The sequence below is a fragment of the Epinephelus fuscoguttatus genome, linkage group LG6 (genome assembly GCF_011397635.1).
Source record: "Epinephelus fuscoguttatus linkage group LG6, E.fuscoguttatus.final_Chr_v1".
Taxonomy (NCBI): Eukaryota; Metazoa; Chordata; class Actinopteri; order Perciformes; family Serranidae; genus Epinephelus; species Epinephelus fuscoguttatus.
In genome coordinates this window covers 24,959,882-24,979,793 of record NC_064757.1, presented here as the reverse complement: position 1 = coordinate 24,979,793, position 19,912 = coordinate 24,959,882, and the positions used below count along the sequence as shown (strand labels likewise).

At 42.3% G+C, this 19,912-nt stretch overlaps 1 protein-coding gene across 2 annotated transcripts in view; it reads right to left on the bottom strand.

The window, feature by feature from the left end:
• The window catches only part of unc5ca (unc-5 netrin receptor Ca), a 286,639-nt gene that overhangs the window by 143,407 nt on the left and 123,320 nt on the right, over nt 1-19,912 (bottom strand). For both annotated transcript variants that reach the window (XM_049579110.1, XM_049579112.1), the window contains exon 2: nt 5,941-6,177. In XM_049579110.1, coding sequence (XP_049435067.1) covers nt 5,941-6,177 — 237 coding nt within the window. The remainder of the gene's footprint in view (nt 1-5,940; nt 6,178-19,912) is intronic.

The window sequence follows — 19,912 nt, the reverse complement described above, 5'->3', positions numbered from 1 at the left end:
GAGATGAACTGGCACCTCTCCAGCTTCCAGTCCACGCTCAATACTCTACGGGTACTTGAACCGGCAGTCTTCCAGTTCCCAAGCCAAGTCCCTATGGACTGAGCTACTGGACTGGACATCCCAGTTCATTTATTTCTTCATTTTATTTTCATATGTATATCCATATGGATTATTGTGTGCCAAAGGGATTAAGTGTCCTGGCGCAGTAAAAAGAGGCATGCAGCCAATCAATTCCTCATTAAAGTGACATTACGATGGCTTTGTGAAATATAAATTAAGCATAAATTAAAGCATATCTAAAGCAGTTCAAAAATGTAAAACCAAATCTATGTTTTAACCAGGCCTGAGGGTTATTTCAACACTCAGGGACGCTCAGATAACTTTAAAATGAAAAGATGAAATTTAAGTTTTGCACAAAATGAGATTTCTGTGGTAAATGTGGCTGCAAGACAGCCACTGAAAATTATGTCAGGAGTAAAACCAGACTCGATGTTGTTCAAAATACACAGATGTTTTGTCAGTTACAGGGCTGACTGGGTGTTCCTGATCCCTCGAAGACCTCATGGTGTCAATCATACAGTATGAGAAGCTAAATCCATGGGTCGTTAATTAAACAGCATTTCCTCTCAATAACGTGCTGTCTGGAATCCAGCAGCGCGCAGAAGAACAGCTGATGGGAGACTAATAAATGACTTGCAGCTGCACGTGATGTCACTGATGAGCATTGAGAGATAGGAGGAAGATAATGGATGCTTATGGTAGATGCATCATCCCTTACATTTCACTTGTGGAAAACCCCAAAAGGCTGTTAAAAAAAAAAAAAAAAAAAAAAAAGCCATTCATTAAATTTCAGCGGTTCCACTTTGTTGTAGTCAGTGACCTCACTCATCTACTTGTGTCAGTGATGTAGGGCTAATGGGCAGGTGTTTGAACCTTCAGAGACAGATGACCTAGAAGACTCGCAAACATGAGATTTTATTCTTTGGTCAGTAAGGGTGCTTTCATACCTGCCCTGTTTGGTTTGGCTCAATCGAACTCAAGTTCATTTTCCTCCTAAGTGCGGTTCGTTTGGGCAGGTGTGAACACAACAATTGCACTCAGGTGTGCACCAAAACAACCAGACTGAGACCTTCTTGAAGAGGTGGTCTCGGTCTGGTTACAAATGAACTCTGGTGCGGTTCGTTTGTGGTGAGAACGTGTTCTGACCTTGATCCAAACCAAGTGCAGTCGCATTATGCATTGTTTGGGTTAAACATGAGCATGTTACAGTCCTGGAGGATTATTAATGTGCACCTCCTCCTGTACTGCCTTAATATGCACATTCAGCACATCCAATGCATCAAAACATCATCTTCAAACTGTATGGTTTACCTAAAGAGAACAATGACAGCAATATAGTCCACGATGAGCAGCACTAAAATCAACCTGCGTAGTTGTCCCCTCCATTGTGACATTAGAAAGTGTCACATTTATCTTGCAAGTGTACTCTTCTTCAACGTTTGTTTACTTCCTGGATTTTTCCTGCATGGAAATTCTGACCAATCAAGAGCAGCTTTCTCACACAGCCATTTTATCTTCTCAGCTTGTAAATGCTGCCGTAAGAACATGAACCAACTCTAGGCAATTGTGCAACTTTGTAACACAATAAGTCCCTGATTTGGACCAAAGCAAGATGACTCTAGATCTGAAAGCACCCGAAGTCTGTCTGAAATGTAGAACCTCCTCAGGGCACATGCATTTTTATGGCAATGAAGAAGTAAAGGAAATGCCTAAAAAGAAAAAAGTGTAAAAATGACATGAGAGGGAGAGAGACGAGAGAAGACAAATGGAAAATGCTAAGAAACAAAACAACAAAAGAAAGTTTGATGATTAAATATTCAGAAAGATGTAGGAATGGGAGAAAGCAGAAAGAGAGATGAAGGGATACAACTGTTCAAAAGATACATGGCTGAGAAAACCAATTTAGACAGGGCTGAAGGCAGTGAACAGGGGTTAGAAGGCAGGTAAACTCAGACTCCATAAAATAATAGATGTAGCTACCTTGATATTATCCACTGATTTGTGGACTCCTTTTTTGAAGGCTCAAGTTTGGCATTTTAGGCATCGCCATGCTGGAGCAAGAAGTGACTGTGGGTGTGTTCCGAATCACATACCATTTCTTTTTACTTTTAGTATGTACTACACCTGTCCTTAAAAAGTACGTACTATTGCATGCAGTGCTCCTTCCTCGTAACGTTATACCCTGAACTTTGACCCTCTTACTCATATATCTGTTACCATGGAGATAAAACAAAATGCCAATGAGCTCACCAGAGACGTAGGTCAACGCGGGGGCTCTGCTGTTATTTTGCTATAATAACTGTATTGTAGATTCTAACATATTATGTTCACGATCATATAATTACATCGGCTACACATTTCTCTGTCATTGTTATTAGTTCTTATGCCCTTTTTGTTGTTGGTTATATTTATGATAATTCAATTCAATTAAACAATCAATATACCTATTATTACTATTCAACTGGTCATCAGTCACTTGAATGCGCTGTGATCCATCAATGCGACTTCTGGCAGCTGTCAATCAGCTATCAATGAGCTGTCAAGCATCTGTCTGCGGCTCAGTCGATGTGACGTATCGTCCACTGCGCAGAGGATTGTGGGTCAGAATAAACAGTGAAGCACGCTGGCTTGCATACTTACAAAATCAGACCCAATATAGTAGAACATCCTGGTATTTTTGGCATACTGCATTTCACATACAATGTATTGGGACATACTAAATCTTCTTCTGGCACGCTATATCATATGGTAGTATAGGTATTGGAACGCACAGCATGTTTGAGGGGAAGGGTGGAGCTGTGGAGCACTGATGGTGGATCAGACTCATAGACCATGGTGACATCAAGCAGGGGGCCTGTCACTCAAGGCAGCCTGCCCTTAGGTATTTGGAACTTTAAGCCTTAATAAAATATAAACTGATGAGATATATAAAAAGTCACCTGTGTACAGTTGTCATGAGGGATCATTATTTTCGAACCAATATCTAAAATATTTCAAATTCTGTAAACCTCTGTAAACCCTAGAGATGGTTGTGTGTGAAAATCCCAGTAGATCAGCAGTGTGTGAAATACTAACACCAACAACCATGCCACGTTCAAAGTCACTTAAATCACCTTTCTTCCCCACACTGATGCTCGTTTTGAACTTCAGCAGGTCGCCTTGACCATGTCTACATGCCTAAATGCATTGAGTTGCTGCCACATGATTGGCTGATTAGCTATTTGCGTTAACAAGCAGTTAAACCGATGAGGTGTATATGCTCAAATAAAACATTTGAAAGTAGCTGTCATGAACAGGGAAACTAGCTACAGAGCGCCAAACTTTTTTGTACCAGGCTGTTAACATAAAGCTGTTTATTTTAACATGGGGCTCTCTGGGGATTGACTCACTTCTGGAGCCAACCTCAAGTGGTCATTCAAGGAACTGCAGGTTTTGTCACTTTCGTACTGGCTTCATTTTTCAGCCCCGAAGCTGCCACTCGGGTATACTGTACTCTGATATGAAACCCTCCCTCCAACAGAGGCAATAAAGTTATTCTATTTCTTGCCACTGTATGCATCTCTGTGTGCTTCTATATCTGTACCTGTTGTCTCAACTCTCTTATGTTTACTTCTTGCAGGTTTTGTTGCATTTATTCTCCTCTTCCTAGACTATTCATGTGTGACAGCTGAATCAGGGGGAACATCAAGCTGTACTGCTCAGTTTGCCTCTGTCTCCGTTTTGGGTTTAGCACTGCAGCAGACCCACTCAGCAACCAGGACACCAAAGAACACATACACATACACATACACACACACACACACACACACACACACACACACCTACGCATATACACACAGCACAATGTTTGGCTCCAGGGTCTGCTTTGTAATACAAGGGGAAATCTTCGGTGGGCAAGTCGATGTGTCAACTTGGGTTGAGACAGAATCAAAAGTTCTGTTTCCTCACAACTGCAGTGCAATATACACACTGACAAATATCAAAGACTGAGCGCATAAAATATGTACTACGTATTTTGCTCACCTGCTTCAAGAAATAAAAAACACAGGGATTCAACCACCACCGTGCTGATTTGTGCTACTGTTGACCCCACTGTGTATTTCATTCAGCAGGCACTATATATCAGAAGTTTTCAAACTGTTTTCAGCCTGTGTTTAATCACCCGCTCTGGGGACTCAGGCTCATTAACAAGCAGGTGGAGACCCATAAGCTCAGCTCATGTCAACCTTAAGTCTAAGAAACCAGGTTGTGTACGTCTTTGTTGTCCCGCCAGAGCAACAGCATGATTCATCATTACCCAGCCAGCAGAATAATACCATGTGCTGTCAAGTGACAAGCGTGGAACTTTGGCTGCAGTCCAGTACATCACTGTGGATCCTATTAAACTGTCCTGTGAACATCACAGTACAGCACTGGTGGTGGGGCAGCTGTGTACACACATCTGACATGCGACCTAGCTCTCAGCGCAAATAACTAAACATCTGAATAATAGGTTTAACCTGTTTGCTTACAGTGCATCAGCGAGGCAACCTGGGAAAAATGTTGGCCACATTTTCTGGATGTGTGACAATTTTATATCCCACACAGCAAAATCTCATCATTGTCAGGCACATAACAAATATACAGGCTAAGAGGTCAACTTGTGGAAGTGAAAGGAAAACAAATGGACTTGATTTTAGTTTATACTTGTGCACCTTAGGCCACATTACAGGGCTTAATGCTCAGGTATGATTATTTGTCCAGATCTGACCTTTCTGCCTGCACTGTTCACATTCATGTTTGAAGTGACCCATGTCTGACATCAGTGTAAACGGATTTCTGCCCTAAAAAGCCTCACACGCAACCAAAAACATTACACACAAGTGCATTGGAACAGCAATAAAACGTCATATTTGTGAAACAGGCATTTGTGGAAAAAACAAATGATACAGTGATGCAAGCTTCATCTCAATGAATGATTGTCATAGTAGGAAGATCCAATGATGTCATTCTTTTGGTCCAGTAGCTCTCTTAGCAGCTATTACTGGTAGTTCTGTAGAAAGAGTGTGTGGGTGTGGAACAGTAGTCAGGAGTAGTGGGGGCGCTTTACGACAAGGCTGTCACAGCACGAAGGCACACTGTCCCCATCAGAAAACGCCTAGCAGTCGGGCTCTATCGGCTGGCTATTGAGGTAGCCTACTGCAGCACCGGCATGATAATGGCAGCCTTCTGTGTGAGAAAACACATGAATTCCGATGTGACTGTTCTCACAGTGGGCGCACAGCCAGTGATCGGACATGTAGCTGACTCGTTCAATTCAACTCGTTTCAATTTTATTTATAAAGCCCAATATCACAAATCACAATTTGCCTCAGAGGGCTTTACAGCATACAACATCCCTCTGTACTTGGACCCTCACAGCGGATAAGGAAAAACTCCCAAAAAAAAACCCTTTAACAGGGGAAAAAGAGGCAGAAACCTCAGGAAGAGAAACCGAGGAGGGATCCCTCTTCCAGGACGGACAGATGTGCAATAGCGGTCGTGTGACAAGAGCTGACTTTCAATAGATCGCAGCGAGGGAGCTGTTCTGCCACGTACAAAACCCTGACCCAGAATCAGGTTGTCTGCAAGTGATTTGGCACCAGGTTATCTACCAACATGCAGTGCGAGATAGGAGAGGGGCGGCCATCGTCTGGCTGCACCCCCGCCGTGTCACGAATGGCTCTGCTCACCGACCGAGGCCAGTTATCCGGGGCCAACCAAAGATCTATGGTGCTATGGTATCAATACGTCTAGGCAGGATTTTGACTGCCTGGACAGACTTTCTCTTACATTATCACATCCTCTGATTAGATCTATGTACATGTGTACACGACTGTACATGTGTTAGACTTTACTCACCTGAGTTTTCGTCCACCCTCTCCTCCACAGTGTGATCTTTCTGATGGACCCACTCGCTGTTGCACTTGAAGTAAATCTGCGTGGCAGGTGTTGCTTTGCAGTACAGATTGACAGGTTTGTTTTTGACAATGTAGCCCTCCTCAGGTTCAAACAGGAAGTGAGGTAAGGGCTCCGGAGGGTCGGAGGGGAAGGTTTCTGGGAGCTCACTCAGACTCAGGAAATCATCATCGTCTCTCACTGTGGGGACAGAGAGAGAAAGGTGAGAATTATGACATTCACTAATGAGCAGTATTTTCACAGATTTACAGCTCCATCAGTCTTTATTCTATCGACACGCTCTGAGGACCACCAGGGACAGGAGTTCAGCTCAGAGAGGAAATGCTGCATTCTTTCAATCGTTTATTATTGTGCTGTGATTCGCATCAGTGAGCAGCATTGTCCCCTGAACTGAGTGCGTACGAGACAATGTTGTCTCATTTGATCGTTAATAATTGCAGTGTCTCAAGCTGGTGACCTGGACAAAGTACTATTTTCCTCCACTGAGCCTTAAATTGCAGATTTAAACAGCACCTGATTGTTGCGTCCATTTGTGGAAACCCTCTGGCTATCAGAGGCATTCATTAAAAGAAAAAAAAAAAAAAAAAAACAAGCACAAGAATGAGATTTTTGATTCTGCAAAACACACATAGAAGTCTCTGCAAACCTTCAAAGAAAGGGATGTTAAAGGGACCCACAGGTCACAGATGCTCACAGAGGAGCTAACATCGCTGAGAGGAGCTAACTGATTTGCATGTCATTAACATCGGACTGTTTGTCCAAGGCTTTCAGATACATTAATCACCAAAAAACAAAAATTCAGATGTGTTTTTTAATGCTAAAATGAGTTTACACAGTGTGCTCTATTCCTGCCTCATGACTGTCTGCAAACCATTCCCCTCTTTAATGGAGCGATTCATATTTTAACAGAGGAGGGTTAAATAGAAGTGGAAGGTGCAATACAGTTAATAAGCTAATAGCTCCCTTAATTTTGAACTCTCCAGCTCTCTGTTCCCTCACAGGTCAGAGCTGCCAGGATAGATTGCTATTGATCAACAGTGCTAATTTACGGGGGAAAGTTAAACATGACGCAGATATGTGTGCTAATTTACTTTGCAAGTCAACCACTAATTGCTGTGATTCCATTAAAATGTATTTGCTTCGATCTTTAGCTTTGTGCTTTTTAAAAAGTGGGTGTGACCAGGCTTTAAAGCTTTGGTTGGAAACTTTTATTAAAAATAACCTTTGTCACATTTGCTGAAGCTGTCTCTATATTCGCACAGCCCTAATTGAGACAGATCAGTGAACAAAAAATTATTTTCCACTGCCTACTCTATTGCCTTGTAGTCATTTTAATGGCATTTGTGCACACGAAAGAAAACAACCAATCAGAACTGAATGGCAGGCGCCGTGAAAGTGAAACTTAAACCGTTCGTTGTGATAGGTCTAAAAGTTTGCATTCACTCACAAACAGCTGCCTTTCTCATCCATCGAGCTGACCCGATCAGCTCTGATTGGATCGTCTGATCAAGTACCCATTCTGCAACTCAAACTGCTGCTGAGAAAAAAAAAAAAAAGAGTTCTGCCTGCTCTGCATTTACAGAGCTGAAAAACCCTCCAAATTTAGAGAGAGTACATGTTTGTGCCAAAAATGAAGAAATTCCCTCAAGCTGGTCTTGAGCTATGACATTCACGACAATGAAATGGATGCAAGGTCATGCTGACCTTGACCTTTAACACTGGGCCACCAAAATCTGATAAGTTCATTGTTGAGTCCAAATAAACGTTTGTGCCAAATTTGAAGAAAATCCTTCAGGGAATTCTTGAGATCTCACGTTCACAAGAAGACAGACAAGGTAACAGTAACCTTGACCTTTGACCTAAGACTACCAAAAACTAATCAGTTCATCATTGAGTTAAAGTGGGCATTCGTGCCAAATTTGAAGACATTCGCTCAAGCTGTTGAGATATCACATTCACGAAAATGAGATGGATGTGAGGTCATGTTGAACATGTTGTAAGAGTGAGACAGACAAAGTCACAGTAACCTTGACCTTTAACCCTTGACCACCAAAATCTAATCAAGACATTGTTGAGTACAACTGAACGTTTGTGCCAAATTTGAAGAATCTCCTTTCAGGTGCTCTTGAGGCGTTCACAAGAATGGGATGTACGGACAACCCGAAGACACAATGCCTGCAGCCACGGCTATTACCGGGAAGAGGTATAAAAAGTGAAGTGAGCTGCGTTGGGGACTCCTCTGCTCTGATTGGTTGTTTTTTGCGCCTCATGGTAGATTCTGGCAAATGTCATTAGCAGCAGGAAGAGACAGATACCTGTCTTGTATACTTATTTTAGAATATAGTGACAGTTTTAGCAAATGTGGCACAATGTTACGGTCATAAAAGTCCAGCTTTAAAACTAAACTAAGGAAAAAAAATCTGAAACAGGCAGATTGCTGATTTGGCCAACGCTAAAGGCACCACAAACTTTCGGCCTCCTCCATCCTGCCCTTTCTCCTCCACTGTCCTTTCAGTCTGTCCAAACCTCACACCCACCCGTGGCCTCAATCAAAGGGACACCAAGAATGCTTTGTCACCAGGTTGCCGAGGTCACGGAAACACAGAGGATTACAAGAGGAGGTGGGAGGGACAGGAGAAGGCCTTTCTTTATTTACCTCCAATATACACAGACACACACCAACACAGTGCACATACAGTTTGTTACCGCTTCATGCACACACACACACACACACACACACACCAATGCACATTTTCTTCTAACTTGTAATTTCTCTGCAATCTATCATCATCCAGTTTCACTAAGGCCGTCTAGACCTTTCTCACCGTGTGTGTATGTGCTTCTGTGTGTGATTGCCTCACCTGGAGAGCTGTGACTCATGGGAAAATCTTAACACACCGAACATTTTTTGACACAGCTTCAAGGTTTTTTTTTTATCCCTAATGTGTCATGGCTACAGTCACACATAAACACTCCTGCACAAGCAAACACACAAGATACAGAAAAAGCAACACATAATTGTGCATTTATACGCTTTTGCACACATAAACACACACACATTCCTCCACCGTAACATGTGTGTAGTCCTTATCTTGGAGAATAGCAGAGTGCTGTGGGCTACGAGCTAAAAGCAGCTTAGGTAAAACAACAAGACACAAATAGGGGAAAAATGAGTAGGCAGCGTCCCCACTTTGATGTCACGAGGCTGACATTTTCTCTCTTAGTTCTGTAATTGGTTCTCTGAGAGTATGAAAATTGGTAGACATTTTCACAGCATAATTTCATTATCTGTGGGAAATTTTCTCCCACTCTTGGTTATTTATCCAGTGTCATATTCACCCATTTCTCCGTCAGTCTCTGCCTCACTCGCTGCTCTGTCTCCCTCTTTCTCTGTTGCCATTTCTTGTTACTTCATGTTTCTCCACCACTCAGCTTTACACCCTCCCACCCTTCCCTCACGCTTTTCACTTTGCCCCCAACACCTATTCTCACCCTCATCTGTCATTCAGAGAGCTGGGGAGGGCGGGGGGTGGGAGAAGGGGGGGGGGTCATTGCTCTGGAGCGACAGCTATAAAATATTGATTGGCACAAGAAACATGATAGCCAGAAAAAGGGTGGGTGGAGTGGAGAAAAGAGGGGAGGGATGGTGAAATAATTTTCCCCCATGAAAAAAAGCTTTGTCTCACAAATGCCAACTATTTTCTTCCTCCTCTGCTCCATCCTCGCCTCTCTGCTTCTCTCCCCACTTGTTTCCCCCTTCATCCTTCTTCCTAAACCTCTTGTCCTCTTCCTCTTGTGCCTCCTCTTTACCCCCACTGCTCTCTTCAGATCTCCTGACAGAGTGAATTACTGATCCTAACAGCCCACCTCATAAACGTCATGCCTGAATGCTGTCATCAGTAATGGATGGCTGTAGCGGAACAATGTCCAGGTTCGATTTACGCCATGTAGTAAATATGCACCAGGGGCAAAAAAACACATTTATTCCCCCACTTGGTGCCTGTAGGCCTGCCCACTTCAGAAAGAACTACAAACCCAACCAATAAATGACTGTAAATCTGCTGAGAATGATGTCATCAGAACTGGCCAATCATGTTTAAGTGTCACTGACAGTGTGAGCTGATCTATCATACAGATAGAGAGATTAATGGATAGATGTCAGAGGGAAAAGATGGAGAGAGGTAGACTGAGGGAGGAAAATAAAATGAAACTGGATTCTGTTATTAACATTAGTTGACAGAGGAGGCCACCTATAGGCATCCATTAGGTTATGGACTGTAGGAAAATGCTCCTGTCGATAAAATGTCTCTACTAAATATTCTGAACTATCTTAAACAGTCTCCACATTTTAACTGCCAACACATTCTCACTCCGACCTCCTCACATATTGATGTTTTGGTCATGGACTTTCCATGTCCACATACATTTGCAAGGTACCCTGGGTGCGTTGGTTGCTGACGTTCTGGGATGCCGTGTCACGTTCTGCCTGTTACCTGCATTGTCTTCTTTCAAAATACACTTCAGTTTTCATATGAAATTTACTGTTTACATACAGTCTCTTTCAAAATAAAAGCACTACATTTGTACAACACTGCAAATAGATGTTTTGGCAACTAAGGCAAAAAGAACAGTTTGGCTTTAGAATCTTTCGGGACACGAACACTGCTCTCTGGGGTGAGAGTCTGTCTGTTGTCCTCACTATTCAGATCACCACACTGCAGGTGATCAGTTTGATTTAGCGTGTCCAAACATTTATCAATCTTCATGGGTCGCTGTGGTAAAGACATAGGCATCAGTAACCACATAGCCACACTAGTAATGGACTCTCAGACGCAGAAGCATGAAGAATGGAGATCTATCATTCCACACTCCAGACAATAGTGCTGTCATGTTGCCGTGCAGAGCTCTTCTGTTGCACCAGGCGAACTCAGCGACGGAGGAGGCTGGTATACATTGTGATACATTTCTATCACACTGCATTTGATGTCCTTGTTGTGTGTTGTGTTGCAAGTGATGCAAAAGACACTTTAAAATCCAATTTCAGCGGTCAGAGCGGCCAGACTGAGACACATCTGTAAAAATGTGACTGAAACCATCTTCAAATGTTGTTTGGATCTGATTTCCAAAAATCACATTTCATGTTTGTTTTTGTTTTTTTTGCAGTCCAATCTCTCTAAAATCAATGTGGTTACAATCTGGATATGCCAAAACATGAATTTGGGCTGGCAGCTTGAACAAGGCCTTTGATGGAGTGCAGACGAGTGAGATATGGGGGATACTTGACACTCACTTGATAGTTGCTCACAACAGTGAATATTTGTTGTCCTATAAAATATGTCCCTTTCAAAGCCTGAAGAAAAACCTCAGCCCCTTGAGGCCACTTAAAGGTCTAGTGTGTAGGATTTAGCGGCATCTAGCAGTTAGGTTGCAGAACTGAAACTGTGTACCAAGCATGTGTGAGAAATAAAGCTCTCGCTAAAGTTTAGTCAGGAAGACAACACTTTTCATGCTGAGGATGTAAGTTCTCAACCTACTATTCACTCCTTGCACACATGTTCACTCACTATCTCCAGGTGTCATTGTCTGGGTAGGTCAACTGAGTCATCAGCTGATTCACAGTCAACCAATAGCACAGTGACACACCCTCCCTGTCAGCCTATCATCTTACTCCTCCTCATTTTAAATATGGTTCTTTCTTGCTGCCATCATGCGCACCCTCCACCTCCCCATCACCACCTAGTCTTCACAGATTCATCAGCCTCATACGCCTCATCAGCCATCAGCCTCAGAGTCAGCAGCCACCACCACCACCAGTGTCTGGGTTTATATTTTAGCCGCTCAGATGTCCCTCGACCACAAAATATCTCCCTCTGGTGTCCAAGTGCCAAAGACTTCTGTTAAATCTTAATCAGCCCAAATCATCTGTTAATCTGTGCACTCATATTCTGCATTAAATATGATCTTTACTTCATTCTTCTGTCTCTCCTGATTGAAGTGAGGTTGTTTGGTTGACCTGGGCTAGAGCAGCAACATGGCGGATTTTGTCGAAGAGCACGAAGGCAATGAAAACACAATGATTCTTATTTTCAGCTGATTATAAGCTGATGAAAACATAGTTGTGAATATCATTAGATGGCACTGAGCAGCTCAGTCCCTAACAATGCTTATCTCTAACGCTGTAACATCTTTTGGGACAACACATATTTTCAAGACTCTGAAGCTGAGAAATTAAGATGTATGCAACCGTGTCTGTGTCCTAAAGCAAGCCAAACACACCCATGTAGGGTCAAAATGCCATTTGGTTGAGAGTGTGGGTTTGTGTGTTTGGGTTTTGTATTCCTGGTAAGTGGTCTATGATGTGTATCAGTGCAGTAGCCGTGGAAATCATGAGATCATACCTCTTAACCTCTTATCAGCCAGTTAGAATCAGCAGCAGCTGCAAAAACATACATGCACAAACTCTCTCTCTCTCACACACACACACACACACACACACATACACACACACACCGTAAATAGACATACACACTTTTAAAACCAGTACCCCTTCGACCTTAATCCTCTCCTCCAACCTCTATCAATACACACACACACATACACACACACACAACTAAGAAAACAATGCTGGAGCGATCCCTATCTATCTCAGACACTTGTGCTGCCAAATGACACAAGTCATACTGTACATATAGATGCATAAAAATAAATCACACACAATAACACAAAAGGGCAAAAACTCTTGTTTATACTAGAACAAAAAGAAAAAAAAAAACACTAGCACTCACACATTTATCCTTGTTCGTGCTATCTCTCTTCCTCTCAGAGTCTCTCTTTTCCACCTCACACACACACACACACACACACACACACACACACACATATTGTTTCTCGAACACAGGAAAATACAAATACTAATTCTTGGCACTGACATTACCCAGAGCCCCTACCCACTGAATGTCTGCCCATAATTATCCCCCAAAACACACACACATTTACTCTTTATTATAAACACATCCAACTGAATAGAGCTATTAGAATCTTGTGAAGGTTTTAGGAGTTTAGGGCCATTGAGGGGGAGGTGGAAAAAGAGAGAGGGATGATGGGACAGCAGGGAGCTAGTGTATCATTGCTCTGGAATTAGATATATGGTGCCGCACATTTCCCATACACACACACAGAGACACTCGCACAGGAAAACACACACCAGTGTGCAGGCGCAGAAAAACATGCAAACACAAGCATGCAAGCAAACCCACAAGAGCATGTCTTCATCCAAGCGTGCACTTAAGCATGACACACAAGCATGCAGTACACATATGAACACACAGCGGTGGAAATGGAATAATCTGATCAGCCATTCACCTACAAAACAGCACTTCCCCTCGCTCCATGGACGCTCCCATCTCTCCTGCTTCCTCTCCAGCTCTTTCATAATTTGCTGATATTATTGCTTAAAGAAAATAACAAATGGTTTTTGTAATTCTTTCTTTTGAAACGACTCCATTGGGGATTCATTGCTCAAGTGTTTACTCTTCCGCTATTCAATTATTCATGCTTTGAAACAATAGCTATACATGTGGGTAAGGTTTTGTTTACCCAGTTTTGCCTGAAGATATACCTGTGAGTTAGACCTTTCCATTTATAAAAGCATTTAGATGATTATTGTTAGCTGTATATTGTATGCTACTTTACTTCGAGGAATGTCTTTGTTGTAAGAACAGTCATTGAAATGAGCCTTTTCCTTCCATCTGAATTGTATTTTTCATTTATTTATTTATATATTTACGCAGGCCTTTACTGGAGGTTCTTTCAGCCGCTTGCCATTGTATTTCTTAAAATGCTGTTTGACTTGAAGAGTTTGGGTTTTTTCTATGTTGCGAGCACAAAAGAACAAATCAGATGACTCATCGAAGCAACTTTAATTCACAGTATGTTATGTCAAGACATTCAGGAACATTTTACAGCACCAAGCAGGAAAAAAAAACAAAACGTATTAGTTCCAGTACTCAAGTGTTCTTAACGTTCCCATCTCTGTTTTTCTCTCTGCCATACCCAGGGTTGCTTTCACATGATAAGTGGTTCAGATGAGGTTGATAAAGCAAGGACCACAAACGCTATGCTGGTTCACACAAGACATGATAAAATAAACCCTGCCAGCGGTATGCAGGTGTGCGGGGGAGTCGGTTGAACTACTTGACATAGCATGACAGAGAATTATACACGACAACTGGAGTATCATATCCCTTTTGAAAGAAGACACCAGGCATTATCTGCATCCACTGGAAACTTAATCAGGCTCTTATCCTCAATCGGCACTTTGATAAAAGCCACATTATTCAAGACACGAGTAGACATGCAAATCGAGAGAACTTAATCACTCCATTAACTTTGTCCAAAGGGATCACTGAATTTACATATATTTGAGAATAAATCTAAAAAAAACCAAAGGTATACAGTCAAAAAAAATCAGCCTGACACTTAATCATATCTTTATTAAGATTATCACGGATCATTTTTTGAGGATTTATTGCTTCAACTCCAACTTTGTGGTGATGTTGTGTTGAACTGCATGACATTTCATTGTTTCTTGTATTTGGCTGTAGATTTGTTGGGTTTCCAATTAAAAAAAAAAAGCACGGCTGCATTATTTCACACGGGATAGGAGTTGCTCAAAGACTGGGTGGCTAACCAAGATGACAGAAATAACCCTGGGAAGATATAATATAGCATGCACAGCACACCCCTTGTCATAGCCAATTACACATCCACGAGCCTTCCAGGACTACACTTGGTAATTCATAATAGAACAAAGTATTTGAAAGCTTGAGTATCTCAATGTGGGAGCAGACTGTGACAGCTGGTTGGCGTCCTCGGACTTTCACTGTGTGTGACATGTAAGGCCCCGGCTAAAGCCTGGAACTAGATTTACGACCCCGCCTGCAGAGGGGCGGCTCTGTCAGGCCACAGCTGGCCTCAGTTAAGCAAGAGGCAAAGAGAGGCACTATTTGTAGGATGAAAGAAAGAAGAAATCTTGAGCATCTTAGTGGCCTAGTGGTTAAGATGCATACAGCATACTGTAATCAAGTCTACCCAGTGTGGAGAATTTCCCCATAGCGCACAGACGCCTTAGTGAGAGTGAGGTTTGCATATAAGGAATAGGGAAAATGGTTAAAAAAAAAAAAAAAAATTAAATCAAGAAACCGAAAGGGCAAGAAAGAGAAGAGTAACATATTTTGTGATAAAAATAATGTAATGTGCTCCTTCCTTTAGTCCTGTTTTACTCCTGAAGTCAGATTTTTATTTGATTCCCTTTCTCTCAGCAGCACGTAAAGCTACACAACGTTGTGAATAACATTTTGATATTCTCCATTTCGTGCGTATTAGAGGCATCATTGCTTGTTGAAATGTATTCATACATTGACACTGTGCTGTAAAGCCCAATTAATTCAAAGTCTGAATAGTAACATCACAGCCACACACATACACACACCAACAGACACACATCTGACTGAGCCACTTACTGTAAATGAATGCAAAACCCTTAAAGACACACACACATGCACACACATAAGTTAAAGCTAAATTATAATTCTGTGAGCTGCATTGCCTCCAGTTATCAGGTCAGAGTCAAAGTACAGATGAGTGTGTGTGTGTGTGTGTGTGTGTGTGTGTTGTTTAAGTATGTGGAAGAAGGGCTGTCAATGAGCATGCATTTTTAAACAGAAACACTGTACAGTAAGTCACTGCAATGCTATATATGTATGCATTTGTATATGCATGTGCATTTATGCAAATGTGTGGTGTTCATCTTACAGTCTCCATAGATGAATATTAAGTGTATTTTGTATGGCTGAACATGTGTGAATATACAGCAGGTGAGTGTTTAATGTTCTATAGCAGCCGTCTGTAGAGAGCTCAGTATGAATCTATAACAGCTTCGGTCAATAGCTACAGTGCATTCCCTGATCAATTACCATTCATGTATGCTTGTGTGTGTTTGCACATGTGCCTTCATGCATGTGTATTTCCATAAGTAGTTCCTGTTCCACTTGCCTTTTCTTAGTCAATAGAAGTCAGTGGTATGGCCGATACATAGGTCTAATATCATGCTTTAATTTGAAAGTTTTAAGCGCCTAACTATTGGAAAGTTTTAGCATGGTTTTTAGTGGAGCTGGCAGCGTGGCTCTAAGGATGGACGGTCAATCGGTCAGCCAAACACTTTGGTCCAGACTGAAATAACTCAGCAACTGTACTGGGTGGATTACCATGAAATCTTTGCAGACATTTATGATCCCCTGGGGATGAAGCTGTCTGACTTTGATGATACCCAGACTTTCCTAAACAACCTTTATAGCAGCCTGTGTTATAAACTCCAATTAAGCACACTAATTATTTGCCAGAAATTTCAGACAACAGACAAAAACATCTGTGAGGCTAGAAGTTTCTGCAGCTCTCCAATGAAGTTAAAAAACAAAGGGTATTTTCTTACAGGGCGATGTAGCCAAAGAGAAAGATTTAAGTCTCTTTGTAATATGAGGTCACAAACCTAAAGATGCAACGACAGAAAAGGGGACAAGGAACCACAAAGACAACATTTCTTTACTGCCCTTGATCGAGGCATGAACGCCATCTCAGATACTGCTTGGTTTTGAGTCAGACTGGAACAAGCACACTCACAGTTGGACATACATATATGCAATTGGGCACAGTCACATTTTAAGGACATGCAGAGCACAGGAGCAGCTGATGAGTGGGTGTTTGCAGGTAGGCAGTGTGAGAGCACTCAGTTGTTATTCTTCATGGCTGTCTCCACCGAACATTACATGTACACACACACACACACACACACACACACACACACACACACACACACACACACACGCCACAGGACTGTATGTGTATCTACGGTCGTCCTGAATGACGACTGCTGCATCTATTGTTAGATTCTGCATTATTGTACTGCTTCCCTGTCTTCCGCTTTGTCTTTCTCTATCTCCCCTTAAGCATGTTTCCTTGCTTCAAGCATCTCTCTGCATGTGATCTTTTCAGCTATTTCTTCTTCACTCCACAAGATTTTTAGAAAGCAGCTTCTTATTCTCAGAAGGAGAGGAAGACAGAAACCCCTTTCACACACGTACTACAAATCTGAAATTATCTCGACGTTACCCGGAGGAGCTGTATGTGAAAACGCAAATTTCTAAATCAGTTGGACCAGACATTAAATGTCCAATTGAGCCCACATGTGAACAGAGCAGGTAAATGTTCAGGGAAGTCACAGTGAGCAAGTCGGCGTGTTGATGAGTTTTCTATCATGCAGCTCGTGCAAGAAAATAAACATCCGAGGGTGAAGAGGATCGGTTGTTTACACAGAGATGGCAATGAAATGTCTAACTGGAGAGATGATGAGATTCAGGAACTTCTGATGGTGAGGGCTGAAGCCGAGATTGTAAGGGGCCGTGCACATGCCACATTTTTTGAGCTCTCATTTTAATTGTTTTAAATGCAGACGGCAGGCGTGCTCACCAGAGGGATGCCGTCATGGCACGCATGCCAGTGTCTATTTTTCAGGGTACGACAGCTGCGCCCTGAGAGAAATCAAGTTCAACTTTTTGGAACACAGCAGCGCGTACTGCATGTCATGTGACGAGGAACAACCAATCACAGCTGACAGATATTTTTCCCTTCGTCCGTAAATATCAGTCTGTGGTAAACACAAAAACGTTGATCAATTTGGCGCAGGGGTGCCAGAACTTTTTATCTGTCCCACAGATGATAGGCCTGATAAACAGTGCCAGGAAGTAGATCAGCTCTGCACTCAGGATTTCAGGTAAACAGGCTTTAGTACAGTGCTTGTTAAGGTTACTTAGTAACCTCAGACGCAACCTGTTGCCGCACTCAGGCGAAAAAGTAGTGCCCAGCGCATGAGGTTGCGTTTTCCAGGCGGTTAAAGACACGACATGTTTACAGGCCCTGTGACAAAGTCCATGTCTTACCCTGCCTCCTGCACGCTCTGCCGAGGCACCATCCCTTACCTAAACCATTCAAAGTATTTCCTCTCAGTGAGGATGCTTCTGGTGCAGACAATCTTCCGTTGTATACTACATGTGTCAAAGGGACACTCCAGATAATGTCTGGACCTGACTCTCTGGACATTGCCAGAGTTCATATTATAAAATGGCCTCTGGCATAAGCTATACATTCTTAAAATCTTTCTTCCCAAGGCACACCAAATGGCAAATGGAAATCTCAAAGCACACCTGTATTTATATCTGTGCACAACAGCTTATTTAACTTGTTATCACTCATATCACAAGACAATAAAAATAAGGGGGAAAAAAGACATGTTGTCATCTTATCATCTCTCCTGCCTCTTTATTATACAGTAAATTAAAAAGTAATTCATAATTTTTTGTATAGCCCCAGTTGAATTTTGCAATAATAATGTGTGGTTATCACAAAATCCCAGGGCACACCTGGATTGGCATCACGGCTCACCATTTGAGAACCACTGGCTTATACTACTCTGTATGAAGAGCTGGGGAGCAAGTACGCCTTGTTTGTCCTGAAATGGCTCTAAAGCCAGCGCTTATCTCCAGTTTCTGTGCCGCGAGTCAGCTTAGGTACTGACACACCTCACTGGACAGCACAGGATGATCCAAGGCAAGGGTTAATATTGGACTCCTTTCTTTCAAGGTTGAGCAAGCGATGAGGCTTTGGTTACAGTCTTTTTTGTATGTGTCTTACATATGACACAGTACCTGGGGGGGGGGCCTTAAATGTCACACTATCAGCCACTGCGATCACGGTGAGGCCAGATGAGAACCAATCTGTTTCAGTACTCGGCTAGGCTGTGGGTTTTAATTCCACCTCTTCCTTCTGAACTAGGTCACTGGTGTGAGAACCATTAATGGCAGCCCATTTAGGGCAAGTCTCTTCCCCTGACCTCTCTTCAGTCACGCTAGGTAAAAAAAAACCACACAGACTACACTGAGCTCAAGGACAGAATACATTTGTTGTATTAGAATTTCCACAACTAGACCAAACAAATTCACAACATTATGCGCATTTTTTTCCCCCAAACATAAAGGATTGCAGTTTACAAATCAGCACAAGTGCAATTCCCAAAACTGTTTGATCACAGGGTCTGTCTGAAACTGAATAATGCAGTAATAAGAAAGAAAAGCATTCGGGCAGAAGAGAAACAGATAAGAAAACAAGAAGAAAAACCACATGGACAGTTGGAGGGAAATAATTATAGTCATTTCACAATCATGAAGAACAGTTATCAGCTCTGTAATGCACAAGCCTCACTTTGTATTACATGCACAAATGTACACACACCCCACATATCCGCATGCAGATGGAATATCTCATTCATATGCATAATCTTATGTAAGCTTGTGGGGGTACAAACTTGTGCGAGTTGCTGTGTAATGTTATCTTCCAGATGGATTTTGTCTCCCTTACCCCAGGCCTGAGGGAAAAGCACGGCTTCGCTTTCATTCATGTTCTACTATCACAGCTCAGCATCGCTATTAATACAAGCAGCCAGCGCAGGGCAGTGCATTAGAATATCAAAACATTGGCCGGGGAAGGACTTCTATTTTCAGGGAGATAGGATAATGTTTTTCTGGGTGGCTGACAACTGATACTATGGCTGGCTGGTTGTGTGTACGTCTGTGCTCTGTGATCCACATCTCACAATCCACCTGGCTCGCTCTGTGTTCACCGTGTGTGTCTGCATATTTTCCACCTGTCAGTATCTCTCTGTGCAGGTCTATCTGTCTTTATGATTACTTTTTTCTTCCCTGTATCTCACCAAAAACGTCTCCACGCTTCTTTTCATCTTGGTTTGTGATGTCTTTCCTGATTCCTTCCGGAAACCTGTTTATATTCACGTTTTCCACGCACCTTT